Here is a 21,014-nt window from a genome sequence, read left to right as displayed (position 1 = left end):
TATTTCTCCTACTGTTAATTCATTATTTTTGTATATAAATTCTACTAATTTGGGGGCATTTATTTTGTATCCTGCAACATTACTGAAGTTATTTACCAGTTCTAGGAGTTTTTTGATAGAGTCTTTAGGTTTTTCTGTATACAGTATGATGTCATCTTGCAGATAGAGAAAATTTGACTTCATCTTTTCCAATCTGGATTCCCTTTATTTCTTTCTCTTGCTTGATTGCTCTAGCTAGTACCTCTAGTACTATGTTAAATACAAGTGGTGAGAGTGAACATCCTTATCTTGTTCCTGTCCTTAAGGGGAAGGCCTTCAATTTTTCCCCATTCAAAATGATACTGGCAGTGGGCTTGTCATAAATGGCTTTAATTGTGTTGAGATATTTTCCTTCTATATCTAATTTTTTGAGAGTATTTATCAGGAAGGGATGCTGAATTTTGTAAAATGCTTTTTCTGCATCTATTGAGATAATCATACGGTCTTTGTCCTTGAGTTTGTTGATGTGTTGTATTACATTTATTGACTTTCGTATGTTAAACCATCCTTGCATACCTGGGATGAATCCCACTTGATCATAGTATATGATTTTTTTAATATGTTGCTGTATTCTGATTGCCAATATTTTGTTGAGGATTTTAGCATCTAGGTTCATCAAGGATATTGGCCTATAATTTTCTTTTTTTGTTGTGTCTTTATCTGGTTTTGATATCAGAGTTATGTTGGCCTCATAGAATGAGTTTGGGAGAGTAGCATCTGTTTCAATTGTTTGGAATAGTTTGAGGGGAATTGGTATTAACTCCTCTTTAAACGTTTGATAGAGTTTAGCCATAAAGCCATCCGGACTCCTTTTTTGTTGTTGTTGGAAGATTGCTAATTACTGCTTCAATCTCCTGGCGTGTTATTGGTCTGTTCAGGTTTTCTGTCTCTTCTTGGTTCAGTCTTGGTAGTTTATATGTGTCTAGAAACTTATCCATATCTACCAAATTTTCGTATTTGTTGTCATACAGTTGTTTGTAATAGTCTCTAATGATTCTTTGTATTTCTGTGGTATCATTTGTAATGTCTTCCTTTTCATTTCTGATTTTTGTTATTTGGGTCTTCTCCTTTTTTTTTCGTTAACCAAGCTAATGGTGTGTCTATTTTATTTATCTTCTCAAAAAACCAACTTTTAGTTTTGTTGATCTTTTCTTGTTTTTTGGGTCTCTTTTTCATTTAGTTCTGCTCTGATCTTAATTAATTCTTTCCATCTACTACCTTTAAGTTTGGATTGTTGTTGTTTTTCAAGTTCTTTGAGGCATAGTGTTAAGTCGTTTATTTGAAGTCTTTCCATTCTTTTGATATAAGCATTTACTGTAATAAATTTGCCTCTTAGTACTGCTTTTGCAATATGCCATACGTTTTGGTATGATGTATGTTTATTTTCATTAGTTTCTAGGAATTTTTTGATTTCCTGTTTAATTTCTTCTTGGACCCATAAGTCATTCAGGATCCTATTATTTACTTTCCATTTATTCGTATAGCATCCAGACTTTTGCTTATTGTTTATTTCAGTTTTAGTCCATTGTGGTCTGGAAAGATAGTTGGAATGATTTCAGTTTTTAAAAATTTGTTGAGACTAGATTTGTGAACTAATATGTGGTCTATCCTGGAGAATGTACCATGAGCTGATGAGAAGAAAGTGTATTCTTTGACTGTTGGGTGAAATGTTCTGTATATATCTGCCAAGTCCAGTTGGTCTGGGGTGCAGATTAAATCCTGTGTCTCTTTGTTGATTTGTTGCCTGGAAGACCTGTCGCATACTGAGAGAGGGGTGTTCAAGTCACCCACTATTAATGTATTAAGTCCATCTCTTTCTTTAGGTCTAAGAGTGTTTCCTTAATATATCTAGGTGCTCTGGTATTGGGTGCATACATGTTTATGATTGTTATGTCTTCTAGCTGGATAGTTGCCTTTATCATTACACAGTGGCCTTCTTTGTCTTTTTTTTTTTTAATGTTTTTTGTTTTAAAGTCTGTTTTGTCTGATATAAGAATAGCTACTCCTGCTCATTTTGGGTTTCCATTTGCACGGTATATCTTTTTCCATCCCTTCACTTTTAGTCTGTGTGTGTCTCTACAGGTGAGGTGGTTCTCTTGAAGACAGCATATACTTGGGTCTTGCTTTTTAATCCAGTCAGTCTGTCTTTTGAATGGGGAGTTTAGTCCATTCACATGTAGAGTAGTTATTGACAAGTGTTGCTTAATTCCTATCACTTAATTGCTTTTTGTTTAGATGGTTTAAATATCCTTTGATTATTATTTCCCCTTTTATTTCTCTTCTTCAATGTTAGTTGGGAATTTAAGGTGGAATGATTTAACTTCTTTCTCTTTCTTGCTGGCATTTTTGTTTTAACTGTGGGTTTTGCTCTGTCTTGTGTATTTGTGATAGTGGGCACCATTAGTCAGATGCCAGATAAATGACTCCCTTGAGAATTTCTTGCAGTGCTGGTCATGTGGTGGTGAACTCCCACAACTTTTGTTTGTCTGGGAAATACACTATTTCTCCCTCATTTCTGAAGGAGAGGCTTGCTGCGTAAAGAATTCTTGGCTGGCAGTTTTTTTTCTTTTAGTATTTTAAATGTATCATTCCACTTTCTTATAGCCTGTAGGGTTTCGGTTGAGAAGTCTGCTGTTAGTTTGATGGGGGTTCCCCTAAATGTGACCTGACGCTTTTCTCTTGCTGCTTGTAGAATTCTCTCTTTGTCTTTGAGCTTTGTGAATTTAACTATAATATGTCTTGGGGAGGATCTTTTTGGGTTGAATCTGTTTGGGGACCTTTGAGCTTCCTGGATCTGAAGGTCTGTATATTGCCCTACACCTGGGAGTTTTCTGTTACTATTTCCTCGAGTAGGTTTGGAATACCTTTTCCTTTCTCCTCCCCTTCAGGAATACCCACAATTCAGATGTTAGAGCGCTTGAGGTTGTCTGCTATCTCTCTTAGAATTTCCTTGTTATTTTTAATTCTTTTTTCTTTTTTTGGTCTGCCTGAATTCTTTCAAAAAGACCATCATCAGGCTCTGAAATTCTTTCTTCTGCTTGCTCTACCCTGCGGCTCAAGCTCAGTTGTGTTTTGTATTTCACTGAGTGAGTCTTTCATTTCTAGAAGTTCTGCTACACTCTTTTTTAAGGTATTGCTCTCTTTGTAGATTTCCTCCTTCATATTCTGAATATTTTTTTCTTTTTTTTTTTGTGTTCTCTAATTGAGTCTTCCTTTATTTTAAGTTTTCTTAAGATCATTACTTGAAATTCTTTTTCGGACATTTCAAAGATTCCCTGTTCTGGGGAGTCTGACTTTGGAGCATTACTATATTCTTTTGGTGGTATCATTTTTTCTTGATTGTTTCTACCTCTAGTACTTTTTTGATGATGCTCGGTCATTTGGTAGAGGGTTTGCTTCTTCTATTACACTAAGGTTGGCTGTGTAGTGGCCCTGGTTGCTACTGTGGAGGTGAGTTATCTTTGTTTGACAGTAGGTGTGATGGTGGTTATGTTAAACCACGTTGGTTCCTGTTCTAGACTCTGTGGATGTAGAATGGGCTCCTAGTGCCATCCGGTTCTGCTAGGCCAAACTCGGTGAGTCGGACCAATAGGCTGGTGCTCGCCCTGGGGTCCAAGAAGCGGGGAGGGACCACCTCTAGCTGCAGGGCGCTGTGCGGGGCCTGGCACTCTCCCCCCTGGGTACGAAGCGGGGTGAGGGTCTGCATCCAGCCGCACAGTTCCACTGCTGTATTCCTCTGTTTAATGTTAAAATTGCCATTTATAATGTATTTTTCTTTAACGTAAATAGCGTAAATGACTTTTTATCATATTTATATTTTTTATTAGGTGGACCCCACTGGAGAATATGGAAATCCGGTTACTATACAGTCATTTAAAGCAGAATTTCGCTTAGCAGGGGGTTTAAATTTACCAAAAATAATAGATTGTGTAGGTTCTGATGGCAAAGAAAGGAGACAGCTTGTCAAGGTGAGACTTTCCTTCTCTGATGTGGTCTTTACAGGGTTTTAATGAAGTCAAAGTTGAAGAAAAACTTTAGTTGATATTTTCTTCCTGCTTTATTTGGGTCTTCATATTTATTCTGAATAATTACAAGTGAGGAGAAATTGTAGAATAGAAATGTAGTATATTCTAGAACCAGAATGCTTTTCTCCATTTTTGTGTGTCTCTGAAAGACCATCATTATTATAACGTTGATTCAAGTAAAAGAATACTGTTAAGTTACAGACATGTTGAGGTTAACAATCAACTTCCTTGTGAAAAAGTGTTTTGGTGGCTATTGCTTATTTCCTTGAATAGTACAAGTTGAAGGCCTTTGCCTCAGTATACTGGGCCTGGTACTGTGCCAAGTGCTATTTAGTGTATCAGAAACGGACAGCATTCCTCCTTTACTGTTTGCTCAAGAGCTCTTTTGGCAGTGCTGGTGATTGATGGAGAAATACAGGGATTTGTAGAAAGATACAGTGCTGCTCCACTCAGGCATTTTGCAGTGTACCCTCAGGTGGGGGAATTCTAATTAGTCTAATTACAAAAGCAGCTGGGGAAACTTTTTTTTCTAAATCAGTCTACCTACCCAGTGTTATAGTTTATTCTATATGAAAGAATGGCAGTAGGTCTTAGTTATTTGAGAGACTGTTAAGAGGAGCACAGATGCTCAGATTGATTTCTAAATGCCTTTTCCTGTCCTCAGATGACTCTGTGTGTGTTTTTATGATAAAATGAACTGTGCTTAGTTATTCATGTTTGATTATGCTGAAGGGCCGTGATGACCTGAGACAAGATGCTGTCATGCAGCAGGTTTTCCAGATGTGTAAAACATTACTACAGAGGAACACTGAAACTAGGAAGAGGAAATTGACTATTTGCACATATAAGGTAAGTAGTTTGAATTTCTACTGTACAAAGGAACAAATAGTAGACATTTTAGGCTTTGTGAGCCACATTGGTCTATGTTGCATATCTACCACTCTCTCCATTCTTCTCTCTCACTTTCTCCTTGTGATGGATGACTCATCTCCACTTGGTTCGCCTTCTCTTTTGAGCTTAGATACACCAATTTCATTTTCATATCACAGCTTTTCTACTTCCCTCTGCCTGGAATGCTCTTCTCTCAGATCATTGTACCAGTTACTCCCTTACTTCATTCAGGTCCAATGTCACCTCCTCAAAAAGAGTCCTTCTCTGACCAAGTCACCATTACAGTAGTCTCCCCTTATCTGCAGGAAGGTCTTGTATTAGAATATATAAGACCTCCAGTGGATGCCTGAAACTGTGGTAGTAACCAAACACTATATACTATGTTTTTTCCTATACATACATACCTATGATAAAGTTTACTTTATAAATTAGGCACAGTAAGAGATTAACAACAAATAACTAATAATTAAATAGAACATTACAATATACTATAATAAGATTTATGTAAATGTGGTTTCTGTCTCTCAAAATATCTTATTGCCCTGTGCCATGGGCCACTGAAACCACAGAAAGCAAAACTGCACGTAAGGGGAGACTATAATTAAAGTCTTCCTTAAGACATGAAGCAAAAGCATTTCAACATTTTAGTACATTAAAAAAAAAATATAAAGTTAAAAATACCATAAAGACGAGTGACCAACTGAGAAAAGCAGAGTTGATTCTTCTGCTAAATGGAACAAACTAAATATGGATCTATCACAGATGATAATGAGTATAATTAACAGGAGTTATCTCTCAGGGAATTGTGGAGATAGAGAGATGGGCAGGCTCTCAGAAGTCTAAGCAGCTGGCTAGAAAATCATAATCTTTGATCGTAAGTTTATTTCTGGTTGCTTTCCTCCAAAGAGCTTTGTCTCCTTTGGACAGAGAAATATTAACACAACTTGAAAAAATGCTTTGCACTGACTCTGATAGTCGAATGATCATGAAATACTCTTTAATGGCCTTCCATAATCAAAAAGTATTTAATCTGCAACTTCAGGTGGTTCCCCTGTCTCAGCGAAGTGGTGTTCTTGAGTGGTGCACGGGAACTGTCCCTATTGGTGAATTTCTTGTTAACAATGAAGATGGTGCTCATAAAAGATACAGGCCAAAGGATTTCAGTGCCCATCAATGCCAGAAGAAAATGATGGTGAGTGGCACTCAAAAGTTATTGCAAGATTATATTTAATAACTTATTAAAGCTGATGGCTATCAAATATTATAGAATATAAAAAGTTTTAGCTTCATGGGATAATTGTTAAAGGTGCTAAGTAAGAGAAAGTAAGCTCACCAGAGTGAAAGCATGAGTGAAAAAGAAAGGTTTTTAAAATATGTGAAGTGTCAGTTCTTGTTAGATAAGAAATTTAAACATTATTCGATTTATGCTAATTTGCTTTTAATTTGGGGTAAGCTAATTCTTAACACACTAACTAAAACAAAACAGCTTATGAAATGATTTTTATAAGAAACTGATATAGATAGAGAATTTTCTAAAACATTTGCCATGTCACACTGGCCATCTGGTCTGACATGCGTTCACCAGATGAGCAATATTTATTGAATGCCTTCTGTCTACAACGTACTATGCTGAGACTTCACAAATATTATGACTAATCATTATTGTTCTTACCTTATTTTAAAATGAGAAGTTCAGAGAATTTAACTTGCCCAAAGTCAATGAACTAATAAATAGTGGAGCAAGAATTTGAAGTCTGTCCAACTTCAAAATCCATTTACTTTTCATTTTATTGTGCTTTCTGTCACATGTTTTTAAAAATGTGTGGTTAGTGCTATAGGCATTGTGATAGAAGTCTGTACAGGTCACAGAGAGTACAGTGTAAGCATGGAGGAGGAGGTGGTTAGTTCTACCAGGGGCAGGGAGGAGTGGAGAGAATTAGATTCAAGAAAAGTCTTCATAGAGGAGATGTTTGAGCTCAGTTTTTTAAATGAGTTTGTTTCCAGGTAGAAGGAGCATACAAGCAAAGGGAAAGAGGCATGAGCAGGCAAAGGCAGCATAGGCTTAGTCTTTGAGGAGGAATAAATAGATGAGGTTGGAGCAGTAGTTGTTGGTCAGAAAGTGGAGGGTTACTTTATGAAATGCTAAGAAGTTTGTCTTTAGTGACAGAGGCCCTTTGAGAAGGATAGTGATATCAGATTTGCATTTTAGAAAGCCGACTCTGACAGCACTGTGGGTTATATTTTTGAGAAAGCAGACCGGAATCGTGAGACAGGGTCTGAGCTAAGACTAATAACATTAGTAATGGAGAATTGTGGGTAGATATGAGAAATATTAAGGAGGCAGAAGTAATGGGATTTGATGCTGATTAGAAGTGAGGCTGGGGAAAAGTAATAGTCTCCTTTTCTGGTTCTCCCAGACGGGGTGGTTAGTGAGGCTGTTTACTGAATTAAAGAATATAGGAGTGGCTGAGGTTTACCAAAGATGAAGAGTTGTTTTGTTTGGGTTTGGGAGTGATCCAAGTGAAGATGTTAAGTGGGCAATTTAATAAGTGGGGGCTTATTAAAGATATCTGGGCCAAAGATACAGATTTAGAAGTCATCAGCACATAGATGAGAGTTGAGCTCATTGAAGTAGATAAGCTTTGCTTCAGGCAAGTGTTATATAGTGAGAAGATGCTGGAGAACAGATATCTGAGACATGTCAACTGTTTTGCCTCACCAGCCACCCAGAGATTCTTCCACTTTTCCTCCTTTTCACTGTTTCCTATTGCACCCTGGTGCTGTGATGCCACCTGAGATTATCTGGAGACACATTTGGCATGTCTGTGTTTACTTCCACCTACATTATAGGATTATTCAGAATGGAATTTAGTTAAAACAAATAACAGTCACTGTTGTTGTGCCTCCTTCCTCTATGATTAATATGAAAATCCTAAAGGGATTATCACTTGTAAGTAATTGCTGCCCTGACCAGACTGTTAACTTCTTGTGGGTAGAGGATCTTGTTCATCTTTTTATTGCCCCTATATCATTTTTTCATGTAGAAACATAGTAGGCATTAGTTGAATTAGTTGGACACAATATTGAGAAAATAATATATATGATCTATTTAAAGGATGTGCAAAAGAAGTCTTTTGAAGAAAAATATGAAACCTTCATGGATATTTGCCAAAATTTTCAACCAGTTTTCCGTTACTTCTGCATGGAAAAATTCTTGGACCCAGCTGTTTGGTTTGAGAAACGATTGGCTTACACTCGCAGTGTGGCCACTTCTTCTATTGGTAATCTTGTACATCTTAGTAGATTCAGCACTTTTCTACATTCTGAGTTGCAAGGGGATGTTGCTGGTGATGGTGGTTGTTAAACAAACCATCTTTATCATTAGATCATCGTGTTTCTTGCTCATCCTGATTCTTAGCTTCTCTAACCATAGCTTTTTATAGCTTTTGCAGAAGAGAATTCTCCTGTTCCAAGGTAGGGAAATAAGACTGGTTTTTCTTATTCTTTGTTTTATAGTGAATATGGCTTATTTTCTCTCTTGTCAATATATTATTTTCTGAGATTTTTCTTTGGAAAATATTAAAACCTTTGATAACTCCATTTGACTTATTTCCTTTAATCATTGTTATTCTTTCGCATAGAACCTCTATAAAATCGTGATATTATCACCCAATGATTGATCCTGTTTAACAGAATTTTGTTTTCAGAATAGAAATCATGATATATACATGTTCAAATATTTAGTACACAACATATGTTTTGACTTCATTTTTTAATTTCTCAGAAATTGGAATAGCTAGGTAGGGTAATCAGCAAAATTCTAGAGTATGAGAACCAATAGGAACTTTAGAAGTCATCTGATCTATTGGTTTTCAACTAAAGATGACTCCTTCCATCACTTATGTACCAAACCCCAGGGAGACAGAGAATGTAGGTTTTGAAAAAGTTCACAAGTAATCACTAATCTGATTCAGCTAATTTAGTTTATAAATAGGAAAGTAGGCCCAGTTAATAACAGAGCTAGCCAGACACCAGGCATCCTGACTCCCTACCCAGTGTTTTTTCTGTAACATCACATGGTGCCTCTCATTTATGTTAAAACCATTTTAAGGCATATCATCATCTGTCTTAAAAATAGAAATGCAGTTTTTCCTGGATATATACCTGGTGAGATGAATTAATGATTAATTTGTATTAAATCTAATTCATTAAGCAGAAGAAAGTTTCACTGAAGAATAAAGAATTTACCCATAGATGTCTCAAATTATAAGTATGCTCAACGAAAATTTAAGTACCTATGATGTGATGCTTTAGCCCAAGTAAATAATTGATTTCAACTTTAACCACACTAATTTTCGGACTACTAGTATTTTGAAATGTGTGCCTGTTAGTAAAGAGAAAATATTGTTTAGGTGATCATCTAGGATTTATAAAATGCAGTATGCATGAAAATAGCTGGCAAGATATGACTTCAACTCAAAATGGCCAGTTACCTACATAATTTCCTTTAGGCTAAAAAGTCTAAACTACTTAAAAATTATATAGCGTCAATGGTATTAGTTGAAATAACGGTTAAATGTGTATTACAAATAGATGACATCAGTGATTTCGGGTTGTTTTTTTCCCCAGTTGGTTACATACTTGGACTTGGTGATAGACATGTACAAAATATCTTGATAAATGAGCAGTCAGCAGAGCTTGTACATATAGATTTAGGTAAGTAATAGAAGATAAGTATCTTTATTCCATTTAACAAATACTTGGTCATCAAGGAATGTAGTTTGCCTACCCAGATACTACAAATTAGAGGGAGACAGACACATCAAAGCAATAAATATTGCTGGGATTTTTTTTTAAAGTATAAATACAGTGCTGCTGAAAGGAGTAGCTAATTCTGCCTAAGATAATGAGTAAAACTTACTAGAAGAGTGACATTTGAGCCAGGTCTGCAAGAAAGAAAGGAAGGATAAATCAGAAGATAGAACAGATTTGGAAGAAAGAACAATTAAGATACATAGCATGTTGTGAGAATGATGATACACTAAATGTGGCTGGAGTGAAGTTTGTATGTAGTTGAGTATCTTGAGAGATGGATTGGTAGGAGATTTTTAAAAACCAGGCTAAGGAGTTTTGACTTTAGTTTGTTAAGTGATGGGAAGTAAATGAAGATATATTTAAGCGGGACATGATCATATTTGACTTTTGGAAAGATAATTTCAGGAGCAATTTGGAAGCAGTACTGGCAGCAGAAGACAAATTAGGGGGTGTTATAATAGTTTAGATGAGAAATGATGATTATTTTGAAGTATTAGTGGAATTTCCAGGTAGAGTAGACATTTAATATGTAAGAAAGAAAAGAGTTTGAATATAATCACAGAGATCTAGAGTCTTCAGAAAATAGATTTCAGTAGAAGTCATTGGACTGGAGAAGGTTCTGATCTTACACATCCTTGATAAAAAGGACTAAAGATAGAATTGTACAAAATGCTAGCATTGAAAATTCAGGTCAGAAAAAGACTGAATAATCAATAAGTCATGGAAAGTAGGATGTAGAGATATCTCGGAAGCCACGGGAGGAAAAAATTTCATGAGGGATGTAGTGCTCAACAGTATCTAACGTAGAATGGTCAGATAGGATGAATGCTGAAAATGGGCCTTTGAATTTAACAATAGATCAATCTTAGAGATGTAGGAAGTACCCTTTGGATAGAATGGAGGAAGCCAGATTGTAAAATGGCAAGGATTGAATGAAAGTTAAGGATGTGTGTAGATGAAGAATGTGGAATTATTCTCCAAGAAGTTTAGAAGTGAAGGGAAGGATGGAGAGAAGTTTGCTGCAGAGATAAGAGACATACCTTTGGTTTTTGCTTTCTTAAAAGGGGAGAGGTGTGATCATGTTAGATACTCCAGATATATGAGAAAAACAAGATGATTGAAATAGCAGGGGAAATCATTATGTATGTATGTGTTTGGTAGCATTGGCTTTAGATTGAAGGCATGTTAACTTTTCTGCTGAGAGAATAGGAAAGGATGAGTGCTAATAGGAAAGTCTTAAGCTAGAGGGGAAAGAATTTGAAGGAAATTATGTTTGCTATTCTGTTTTTCCTGAGAAATGGAAACCATGTTCATTTGCTAAGAATTGGAAGGATGGTAACTGGCCCTTAAAAAACATAAAACAGGTACCATGGAAATAAGACCAAGACCTGAGTAGAAAGGGATAAGTAAAAAAGACATTTCAAACAGTATAAGGGGTATTTTCCTGAGGTAACCATCCTAAAATTGTAGTGGAGCCAATAAATGTCATCATATAATATTCCAGCAATCCTCAACATCCCTAGAGTTGAAGTTGTAGTTTAAAATGGTAGGTGTGGTGGATGGACAAGGGGACAAGGAGATTTGAGGTTACTGAGTAGAGTAACTGTCCTTGGAGTCTATACCCTTGGGCTAAGTCAGGAAGGAAGAGAGGCTCATAGGGTAAAAATCCCAATTGAATTCAAAAACTGTTTAATAAGAATAAGGAGGTCAAAGGAGAAGTTTTTATTACAATGTATAATTTAAGGATTTTAAGACAGTGCAGTTTTAGGAAATTATAAATTCTGCAGTATAATTCATGTAAGTGGATTGGTAAGATGGGATAAAATTGAATTCCATAAAACAGAAAAATACAATAATTGAAATAAAAAATTTCGACAGAAGAATGTGGGGAGAGAAGAAAGAATCAGTAAACATGGGGACAGAACAGTAGAAATTACCCAATATGAACAATAGAGAAAAAAATCATGACAAAATCTTCAGCATCTAGGGCTAGACAGAGTTCTTAGACTCAGCACCAAAAGTACAGTCCTTAACTCTGAAAATTCAACAGTAGGAAAATAGAAGAATCCAATTATAAAATGAGCAAAAGGCATGAACATACATTTCACCAAAGAAAATATTTAGTAGCACACACAAAGATGTTCACCTGCAGTACAAATGTGTATAGCAGCTTTATTGATGATAGCCAAAAGCTGGAAATAATCCAGATGCCCTTCAGAGGGAAAATGCTTAAACAAACTGTTAGTTCCATACCATGGGATACTATTAAACAATAAAAAGAAACAAAGTATTGATATACAGAACAGTTTGGATGACTCTCAATATAAGTGAAAAAGGTAATCCCAAAAGGTTACATACTATATGATTTCATTTCTATAATATACTTGAAATGAGGAAGTTATAAAAATGGATAATAGATTAGTAGTTGCTAGAAGAACAGGGGTTGGGGAAAGAATGATAGGTCATGGGAGAGAAGTTGGTATAGCTGTAAAAGGGCAGTGTACAGAATCCTTGTGATGGAAATGTTATGTATCTTGACTACAGCAGTGTCAGTATCTTGATTGTGATATTGTACTAGTTTTATAAGATATTACAATTGGGGGGCCGAGCCCGTGGCACACTCGGGAGAGTGCAGCGCTGGGAGCGCAGTGACGCTCCCGCCACGGGTTCGGATCCTATATAGGAATGGCCGGTGCTCTCACTGGCTGAGTGCCGGTCATGAAAAAGACAAAAAAAAAAAAAAAAAAAAAGATATTACAATTGGGGGGAAATGGGTAAAAGACTTATGAGATGATCATTCTGTATTATTTCTTACAACTGCATGTGAATCTATAATTATATCAAAATTTTAAGTCTCATTAAATTTTTTAAAAAATGTACATATGTATGTTCTACATTTTAAATTCTACTAGTCATTACTTCATTTTTAAAAATCACCCTTTAACCCAGATATCTCTAATTACATCAAAAAGAAGTTATTTTTTGGATTTGAGGTAGATCTCATAGACAGTGATGGAGATGAAAGTAGGCAGAGCAGAAATAGAATAAAATACTCTGTTCTAGTGCTAATAGAATATAAGTGACAAATTATTTGTTGCCTTTGCAAAGTTCACATGCCAGTTGGGAAGAAAGAAAATTAGCTGTCAAACCTCCTAACTTCACTGTGTTTTTTACTTTAGGGGTTGCTTTTGAACAGGGTAAAATTCTTCCTACTCCTGAAAGAGTTCCTTTTAGACTCACCAGAGATATTGTGGATGGCATGGGTATAACTGGTGTTGAAGGTGTCTTTAGACGGTAAGTGATACAAGGTAATGGAGGGCAGATGATTTTTGGTGTCAAAATTATTTGGATTATAGATTGTATAGATTATAGAATTCAGTGCTAGAATTACATCCTAGTGCTTTACCAATACCAAGGAAAAGATCCTGGATAAAAGCAATAATCGTTTCCCCTTCCTTCCAGACACTTGGGACCTAACCCAATATAACATACATACTATCATTCCTACCCACCTCTGGAAGCCACCCACCTTTACCTTTGATGCCTCTGTCCTGGTTAGCTCTTTCTTTTTACTGATCAGAACTGCTGTTGGGTGCTCATTGTTGGGGATACAGAAGAGACTATATTTTTGTTTTAAGGGAGCTTATATTCTAATACAACTTCCTACTAAAAAAGCTTTGCAGTTCCTTGTAGCTTTCCTGGCTTAGGTCTTATGTACTCAACTTTTATTGGGGCAGATTCTAGTCAAAGTAAACTAATAATTGTCATAGTAATCAAAGAGTGAAAGAAAGGTTTCATAGTAGTATAGTGATATTCTTATAAATGATAAGCTTATGAAATAGTCACATATATGTTTGTATTCATTTCAGAGACATCTATTGATAGCCTCTCTGCCAAGTATTCTGCTCTTCGAGATAATAAATTTGGGAATTATTAACAAGAATAGTTTCAGCATACTACACATGGGTGTATATAAAGAAAGATATATTGAAAACATTGATGTGTAACAAAATCCGTATTTATAATGTGTTTGGTTCTGTAGATGCTGTGAGAAAACTATGGAAGTTATGAGAAACTCTCAGGAAACTCTGTTAACCATTGTAGAGGTAACGTATATTGGTCAAGGACGTTGGGGCTATATCCCTGGGAAGATGAAATTAACAGTCTGTCCGGGTGGTCCTATGTCCACCTTTATGAACCAAGGTGTCTTTGTAGATTTCCTTTGGACTGCTGATAGTAGTATGTATTTTGCTACAAATTTTGCTGAAATGGTCCCAATAGTATATTTAAAATTAAATCCAAGGCTATACTGTTCCCAAGGCCGAAAATACATTCGATTTTCTTTTTCCCATTTCAAGTGATGTTCATACACGTTATTCATTACAATTTGCTATTGGTTCTGCAGTAAGAATGAATGATATAACATGGATGCCTCAATAATGTAGAAATTAAAGTCTAAAATCACATTATCTTGCCCTTTAGCGTTTAAGAGAAAAAGAGTTCAAACTTTTCAAATTAATTTAAGGTCCAAAGCAGTTTAACATATTTCCTGGTATTTTGCTCTACGTAGTCTCAGTCAGAAGGGTTTTTTTTAATGCTGGGGTAGATCTGGGAGTGTCTTCAGTAACTGTATCATGAGTTAATACTCACTAGAAGGGGGTAGGTCCTTTAGGGTCTCAGAAGTTTTATTAATTGAATGCCAAATTGCTCATGAACCTCATTGTTTAAAGAGTGGGAGGAGATCAAGTTAGAGAAGTGACAGTGGCCAGATCACCTAGGAGTTCCTACATCATTTGTAAGCACTTTGAATTTACTCTAAGTGAGGGTTTTGAGTCTTGAGAAGTGATTCACATCTCTACCTACAATAACTAGGTCACTTCTAAACACACCCTCTAATGCGTTGTGCAGTTTACACCGATCAACCCGATTCTCCCTCTGTAAATCTGTCCAAGTTTCCTGAAATCATTTGGTGTGGTTGTCCCAATCTTCAAGAGTAATTTGCCAGTTGGACTTTCTGTCTACAGCTTTAGAGGGGTGCTTCTCAATAGTGTTCTGGGTCCCAATCCTCTGGGATGTTATTCCTTTCCTCTCTTGGATTTATTTCTTTTCCTCTGTTAGATTTCATTGAGCCACAGTCACTATTTCTGATCTAATAGGAATGAAAACATCTCCTAAATCCCTCTTGCTGAGCACTTTGACTTGGGTGCAAGTCTCTTTCCTTCTCATTGTATTTCTCTCTCCTGGCCTTCAAGATCTCCTTTTCTTCATAATGGACCATCCTGTCCTCCAGAATTTTATCTTTTCTACTAAGGAAATATCTCTGTCCCTCTTCCTCAATGATGCTTAGCCAAGGGCAGTTTTGTGTCCTAGAAGATAGTTGGCAATGTCTGGAGAAATGTTGGGTTATCACAGTTACGGGGGAGTTGGTGAAGGTACTGTTGACATCTACTGGGTAGGGGCCAGGCATGCTGCTAAACATCCTACAGTGCACAGGCTAGCCCCACATCAAAGAAATGTCCAGCTCAAAAATGTCAATAGTGCCAAGACTGAGAAACCCCGCTCATTTTTTTTTCCTTTTTTTTTCATGCTCTAGTTCAATCAGTCTGTATTCCTTTATTGTTTTCATCCACTTCTATTTTAATGGTAAGACTAAAACATATTTTTCAAACTACTCTAGTTCCTTCTTGATTCCAATGTTTGCAAATATGATTCCTGACACAAGCCTTCGTTTTGAAATAATTGGTGGTATTCTCTACTTCAGTCCAAGAAGACCATATAGCCTATTACAGAGGCCTCCATTCCTTTTGATTAGTTTAATTAAATATACTTCCCTTTTGTGGGTGAAGCTGGTGTGGATCTCTGAAATCTAAAACCATGTCAATGCCCAAGTTGAAGTCACATAGGAGCCCTTGAATTTATGAACAAGCCACATGTAACCAAGGTCAATCCCTCCACAGTTTTTAATGGCCCTAGAGGATGCTCAAAACAGCATTTAAAAAAAAATAGATTTTGGTACTGCTGATCATAGTACATGTCCTGGAATTAAACATAATAAAGGTATTTTATAGTCCCAACCTGCATATATTCTGAGAAACATAGTAAAGGTAGTAGCAAAAGGAATTCCAACCTTGTGATGTGGAATCATTTGTCTCTGTAATTGAGTCATCACTTATTACTAAGACTGTATGGCACACATTTGCTAAAGCCTGACTATTAAAAAAAAAAAAAAAAAAAGTTCTGTGCTTATAAACACCAAGACAGTTAGCTGTCCTGAACTGCCAACATCAGAAATCCCTTATAACCTCACTTTCTAAAAAGCCACTTGCTCTGGCCATGTCAGTTATTTTGGTATCCAAATTCTGCTCCTTATATGTATCTCAGGATTCCAACCACAGCACCAGACCTTGGGGATTGAGGAGGTTTCAGTAAATTTCACTCTTTTTTTCTCTCCACAAATTTAGAACTAATTAAGAGAAAGTGAGCCATAGGAGTAAGGTGGAGATTAAAATCACCAGTCAGGGGCCGAGCCCGTGGCGCACTCGGGAGAGTGCGGCGCTGCAAGCGCGGCGACACTCCTGCCGCGGGTTCGGATCCTATATAGGATATGGCCGGTGCACTCACTGGCTGAGTGCCGGTCACGAAAAAGGCCAAAAAAAAAAAAAAAATCACCAGTCAGGTTGGGGAAGAAGGAGTGGGGTGAATGAGAAATGAATGGACACAAAGAATGATTACATATTGAAATAATTAATAAGGTAACTACCCTGATTTGTCCATCACATATTGTGTACAACTATTAATAGTCAGCTTTGTATCCTGCAAATATGTATAATCAATTATGCTTCAATAAAAAATAATTTTTTAAAAAAAATGTCAGGTTTATTACTGATAAAACTGTTGCAGAACATGGCTTATGAGTGAGGTCCAAATAGACTTGATAGTACTCTCCCACAACCTAATACGTTGGGACAGCCCACCTGAGGGAAAATTGGGGCCTACAAAGCAAATGCCCTTCCTCAGGATCATACTGGTCAGTAGTAGAAAGAGAGAGAAACTGACTAGTGCTTATCTCCTTTTAATAGATTAGTTTCTCCCAGTCAGGAAACATGGGTCAGGATATGTCACCCCCCAACCACGGAGGAAGAATGAATTCAGGACGGGATGAAAAGCTTGGAGTATTATGCTGTTGTAGTTTCCTCCACAGAGAAATATGAAGCATGTGTGATGTTTGCTCCCCATCTCCCATCAACTACCATGTGACTGGCCTCTTACTTTTATAGTAGTGATTCTACTTCACTAAATGATCAAAATGCACATTGTTCATCTAATGTATATATTCTATTTAGGTCCTTCTGTATGATCCACTCTTTGACTGGACTATGAATCCTTTGAAAGCTTTGTATTTACAGCAGAGGCCAGAAGATGAAACTGAGCTCCACTCCACTCTAAATGCAGATGACCAAGAATGCAAATGAAATCTCAGGTGAGCAGTATTTTAGAAAGAATCTATTGTCAATTGTTCAGATTTTCTTATTCCCAAGACCCTTTAAAACTGTTCCATCTCATTGAAACCTTTGTGTTTTTGTCCTTAGTGATATTGACCAGAGTTTCAACAAAGTAGCTGAACGTGTCTTGATGAGACTGCAAGAGAAACTGAAAGGAGTGGAGGAAGGCACCGTGCTCAGTGTGGGTGGACAAGTGAATTTACTCATACAGCAGGCCATGGATCCCAAAAATCTCAGCCGACTTTTCCCAGGATGGAAAGCTTGGGTGGGATCTTCAGCATATACCTTACCCTTGAATTCAACCTTTAGAAATTATATTTCAGTCTTCAATTTTAACCCACCCATGTACTTTGAATAGGGATTAATATTTAACTGTGTTGCGTTTTTTTGTTCCTTTCTTGTTTTAATCGCACCCAAAGATGCTTTGATGGTCTCAAGGAATATCTATGCTCTCACACTATAGAAATAATTGTTATTCATGCTCTACTTCTACGCTAAACACTTAACGAATATGAAGGTACATCAAAAAGTTTGTGGAAAGATCCATATTATTTTTTAAATTCATTTTTCCACAGACTTTTTGAAATACCCTCGTATTCTCAAGTATATTCCTTGTTATTTTCAATAGGATCACTGACTTACACATTAGCTGGAAACAATGGAAGCAGCAGGAGTGATGGTTTTTCCTTTGGTATGAATTGGAACAAATAAATATACTGCTACTTTGAGGTGGCTTTTAATTAAAACTTGTTCCGCAGATACTATATGTGAGTGATAAATTATTTGATAATGTAGAAAGGAAAAAAACTTCACATTTGTAACCATCTATCATGATAATGCTACGTTAAAAATAAGAAACAATATTGAACACAAAGTAGTATTTAAGAAATGTGTTTGGATTTTCAGTAGCAAGATCACCCACTATTACTAAATAAGGACGCTGTTACGGAGAAAAAATTTCAAAGACACAGTGTAGTTCCTTTTTGTGGGTGGGGAGGAGGGTAGCTGGCTGGTACAGGGATTGAACCCTGGACCTTGGTGTTATCAGCACTATGCTGTAACCAGCTGAGCTAACCATCCAGCCCTGTAGTTACTCTTTCAAAAAGATGTATGTTGTACCATTTCATTCTGTTCTCTTTATTTCTGTATTGTCCATAACTTTATCTTTCTCTGATGCTTTCATATATTCTTCTAGTTCATGAATTTTCTTGTCAGCTTTATATAATCTCTACTTTAACCTATTCATTGAGTTTCTTCTTTCAAAAATTGTTTTTCATTTCTAGCTATATATCATTCTCCAGACTGCCTGTTATTTGTTTTTTGATGTCTAGTTTTATTGTTTTTAACTTTCAATTCCTTTTATGTCACTAGTCATTTTGAACATCCATATTTTATAGTCACTGTAATAGTTCTATTAGATCAAGTTCCTGCTATTTGTATCTGTTGATTCTTGTACTTGGTGAACTGTTTATCCATTTTTGTCATTTTGAAAGGTGAGCTTACTTTCAGCACGGCTTTATCTGTGGGAATCTTGAGTGACCTGGGTTCCTTCCAGATAAATTTTGTGTCCGCTTATGTCACATTCCAGAGCTGTCACTGACACAAGACTACTCTTACTTTAATTTCTTGGCTTCAGGGTTTCCATACCTCAGGAATAGCATAAATTACTGAGGGGAGAGTATTCTCCCAGGCCAAGGCAAACACATTTCCTCATCTCCCTGTGATCTTAGGCAGAATATTTTGTTGATGCCCCTTTCACTGAGGGTATAAGCCTGCATGTGTCCCATCTTTGTGGCAGGGATGGAGAAACACGCCTTTAATTCCTGCTGCCTTTAGCAAGTTCAGGGTTCTTCATTCTCCATACAGATGTTAAAGCTGAAACCCCTGTATTAATGAGATTAGCAAAGTGTGCTAGGACAGATAGAACATCAGCTCACACACTTACCTGTCTGGTTTTTAGTCCCCTTCATTTTTTACCCTAAAGATTTCTCCTTACTTTCTTATAAGTCCTGCTGTCTATTTAAAAGAGTGTTCTTTACATTTTATTTAGCATTTCTTTGTGTTTTGTTGGAGGGGAAGGGTTTAGGTATCTAGTTTTATATATATGTAGCTAGAAATGGAACACCTTTCTGTGCCCCATATGGTCTTATCAGATAAACATCTTAGATAAAAAGCCACCTCAAAGTAAAACTGACTTGAGTATTAGTGAATATAATCCCTCCTACATCCTTAAGAAAGTGTTCATCCCAGTTGCAGAGATTAAGAAATGGGTGGTTGAACTTTGCTCTTATTTGTACCTTCAAGGTTATGTAAACACTTTTTTTCTTACGAAGGGTTGGCATTTCTTTTTACTGCCAATGGCAAGCACTCACTCATATCTGATATTCGTACCTTTTCTTCCCTCAAAACCAATCTCCAGAAATTTTTGGAAATTTATTAATTTCTTGGTTTGTTTTTGGAAAGCTATCCTGAAATTTACTTTTCATTTAATGTTGTATATCTTTTTCTTATAAGCTTCCTAAATAATTGGTATACATTGGTAGTTTTATTACTGTAGTGAATCAAGAGAATGCAGTAAACTTAGAATGTCTTTGTTTAAGAAAGCCTTGAAATCTTCATGTGTGGAATAAAAAGTTATCAACTAGATCACAGTATAGTTAAAGTAATTTATAGTTAATTCTTGATAGTTGATAAATCCAACTAGGAGAAATATTTAATTCACAGATGACAGAATTAAGATTATAAATGATTTTGAGAAGCTGGAACACTATCTGGAAATGAGTAAGATAGAAAATTATCAGGAACAAACGAGGACAGGTTAGGTTTTTAAAATATTAATCATAGAATATTTGTTATATGCTGAGTACCTGACATACATTATATGCAGCATCTCTAATCCTTACAACGAAACCTTGCAAGATTAGTGATGTTATCCCAGTTTATAGCTAGAGAAAGTGAAGTTTGGAGAAATAAGATAACTTGTCAAGGTCAGAAGATAGTAAGCTTCAGGTACAAGTGTAAGACAGACGAGCTAAATTGAAAAGATTTTAGGTGAAAAAAATCTAGGGTTCACGAGTTCACAAGGTCAGTGAATACTAGAGAAGAAGACGCTAGAAAAGCTAGTAAGTTACAGACTGCTTGAACAGTTGTGTCCAGATTAAGGGAGATAATAGCCTCCCTACCATGCTCCCCAAAGTATCTACCTAATCAGTAAGTACATAAATCCATGGTGATTATAGTATATACTTAAAATGTGTACACTTGGAAATGCTAAAAATTTAAATATGGTCCAAAGCAAATAAAAGCAAAGAGGGAAAACACTGGGCTTCTTAAAGATTAGAATAGGCTAATCTTTTTAAAAGTAGAAAGCCACTATACTGGTTTGAAATACAGAGGTATGTGCCATTTCAAGTATTTTAATAGCACCTTAATGAAATCATATGCTTTATGTACATTTGTTAGTACTATGAATGTATTTCTTTACTACAGTGTTACCTGAATCTATTATAAAATATTTTTTGAATAAATAATCCTAAAAGAAAGTGTATGTTGAGACTCATTCACTTTATTCAAATATTTGGGTGTTCTGCATGTCAGGCATGGGGCTAGTCCCTAGGGAGACAACAGTGAGCAAGGCCTGCCTAGTCTGCCTGTGTAGAGCTCACAGCCTGGGGACAGTAGGCACCTGATGGTGCAGTGTGAACTGGGGAGCCTACTACAAAGAACTGGTCTGGTATGCTGT

At 36.3% G+C, this 21,014-nt stretch overlaps 1 protein-coding gene across 1 annotated transcript in view; it reads left to right on the top strand.

Moving 5' to 3' along the window:
* LOC134375065 (serine-protein kinase ATM-like) overlaps positions 1 to 17,630 on the top strand; it is a 47,247-nt gene extending 29,617 nt beyond the window's left edge. The window contains 9 exon segments of the mRNA XM_063093209.1: positions 3,867 to 4,007; positions 4,797 to 4,913; positions 5,998 to 6,147; positions 8,071 to 8,236; positions 9,585 to 9,671; positions 12,950 to 13,064; positions 13,813 to 13,876; positions 17,114 to 17,250; positions 17,360 to 17,630. Coding sequence (XP_062949279.1) covers positions 3,867 to 4,007; positions 4,797 to 4,913; positions 5,998 to 6,147; positions 8,071 to 8,236; positions 9,585 to 9,671; positions 12,950 to 13,064; positions 13,813 to 13,876; positions 17,114 to 17,250; positions 17,360 to 17,630 — 1,248 coding nt within the window.
* The last annotated feature ends 3,384 nt before the right edge of the window (positions 17,631 to 21,014 follow it).

The sequence above is a fragment of the Cynocephalus volans genome, chromosome 4 (assembly GCF_027409185.1).
Source record: "Cynocephalus volans isolate mCynVol1 chromosome 4, mCynVol1.pri, whole genome shotgun sequence".
NCBI lineage: Eukaryota > Metazoa > Chordata > Mammalia > Dermoptera > Cynocephalidae > Cynocephalus > Cynocephalus volans.
This window is presented reverse-complemented; position numbering and strand designations above follow the sequence as displayed.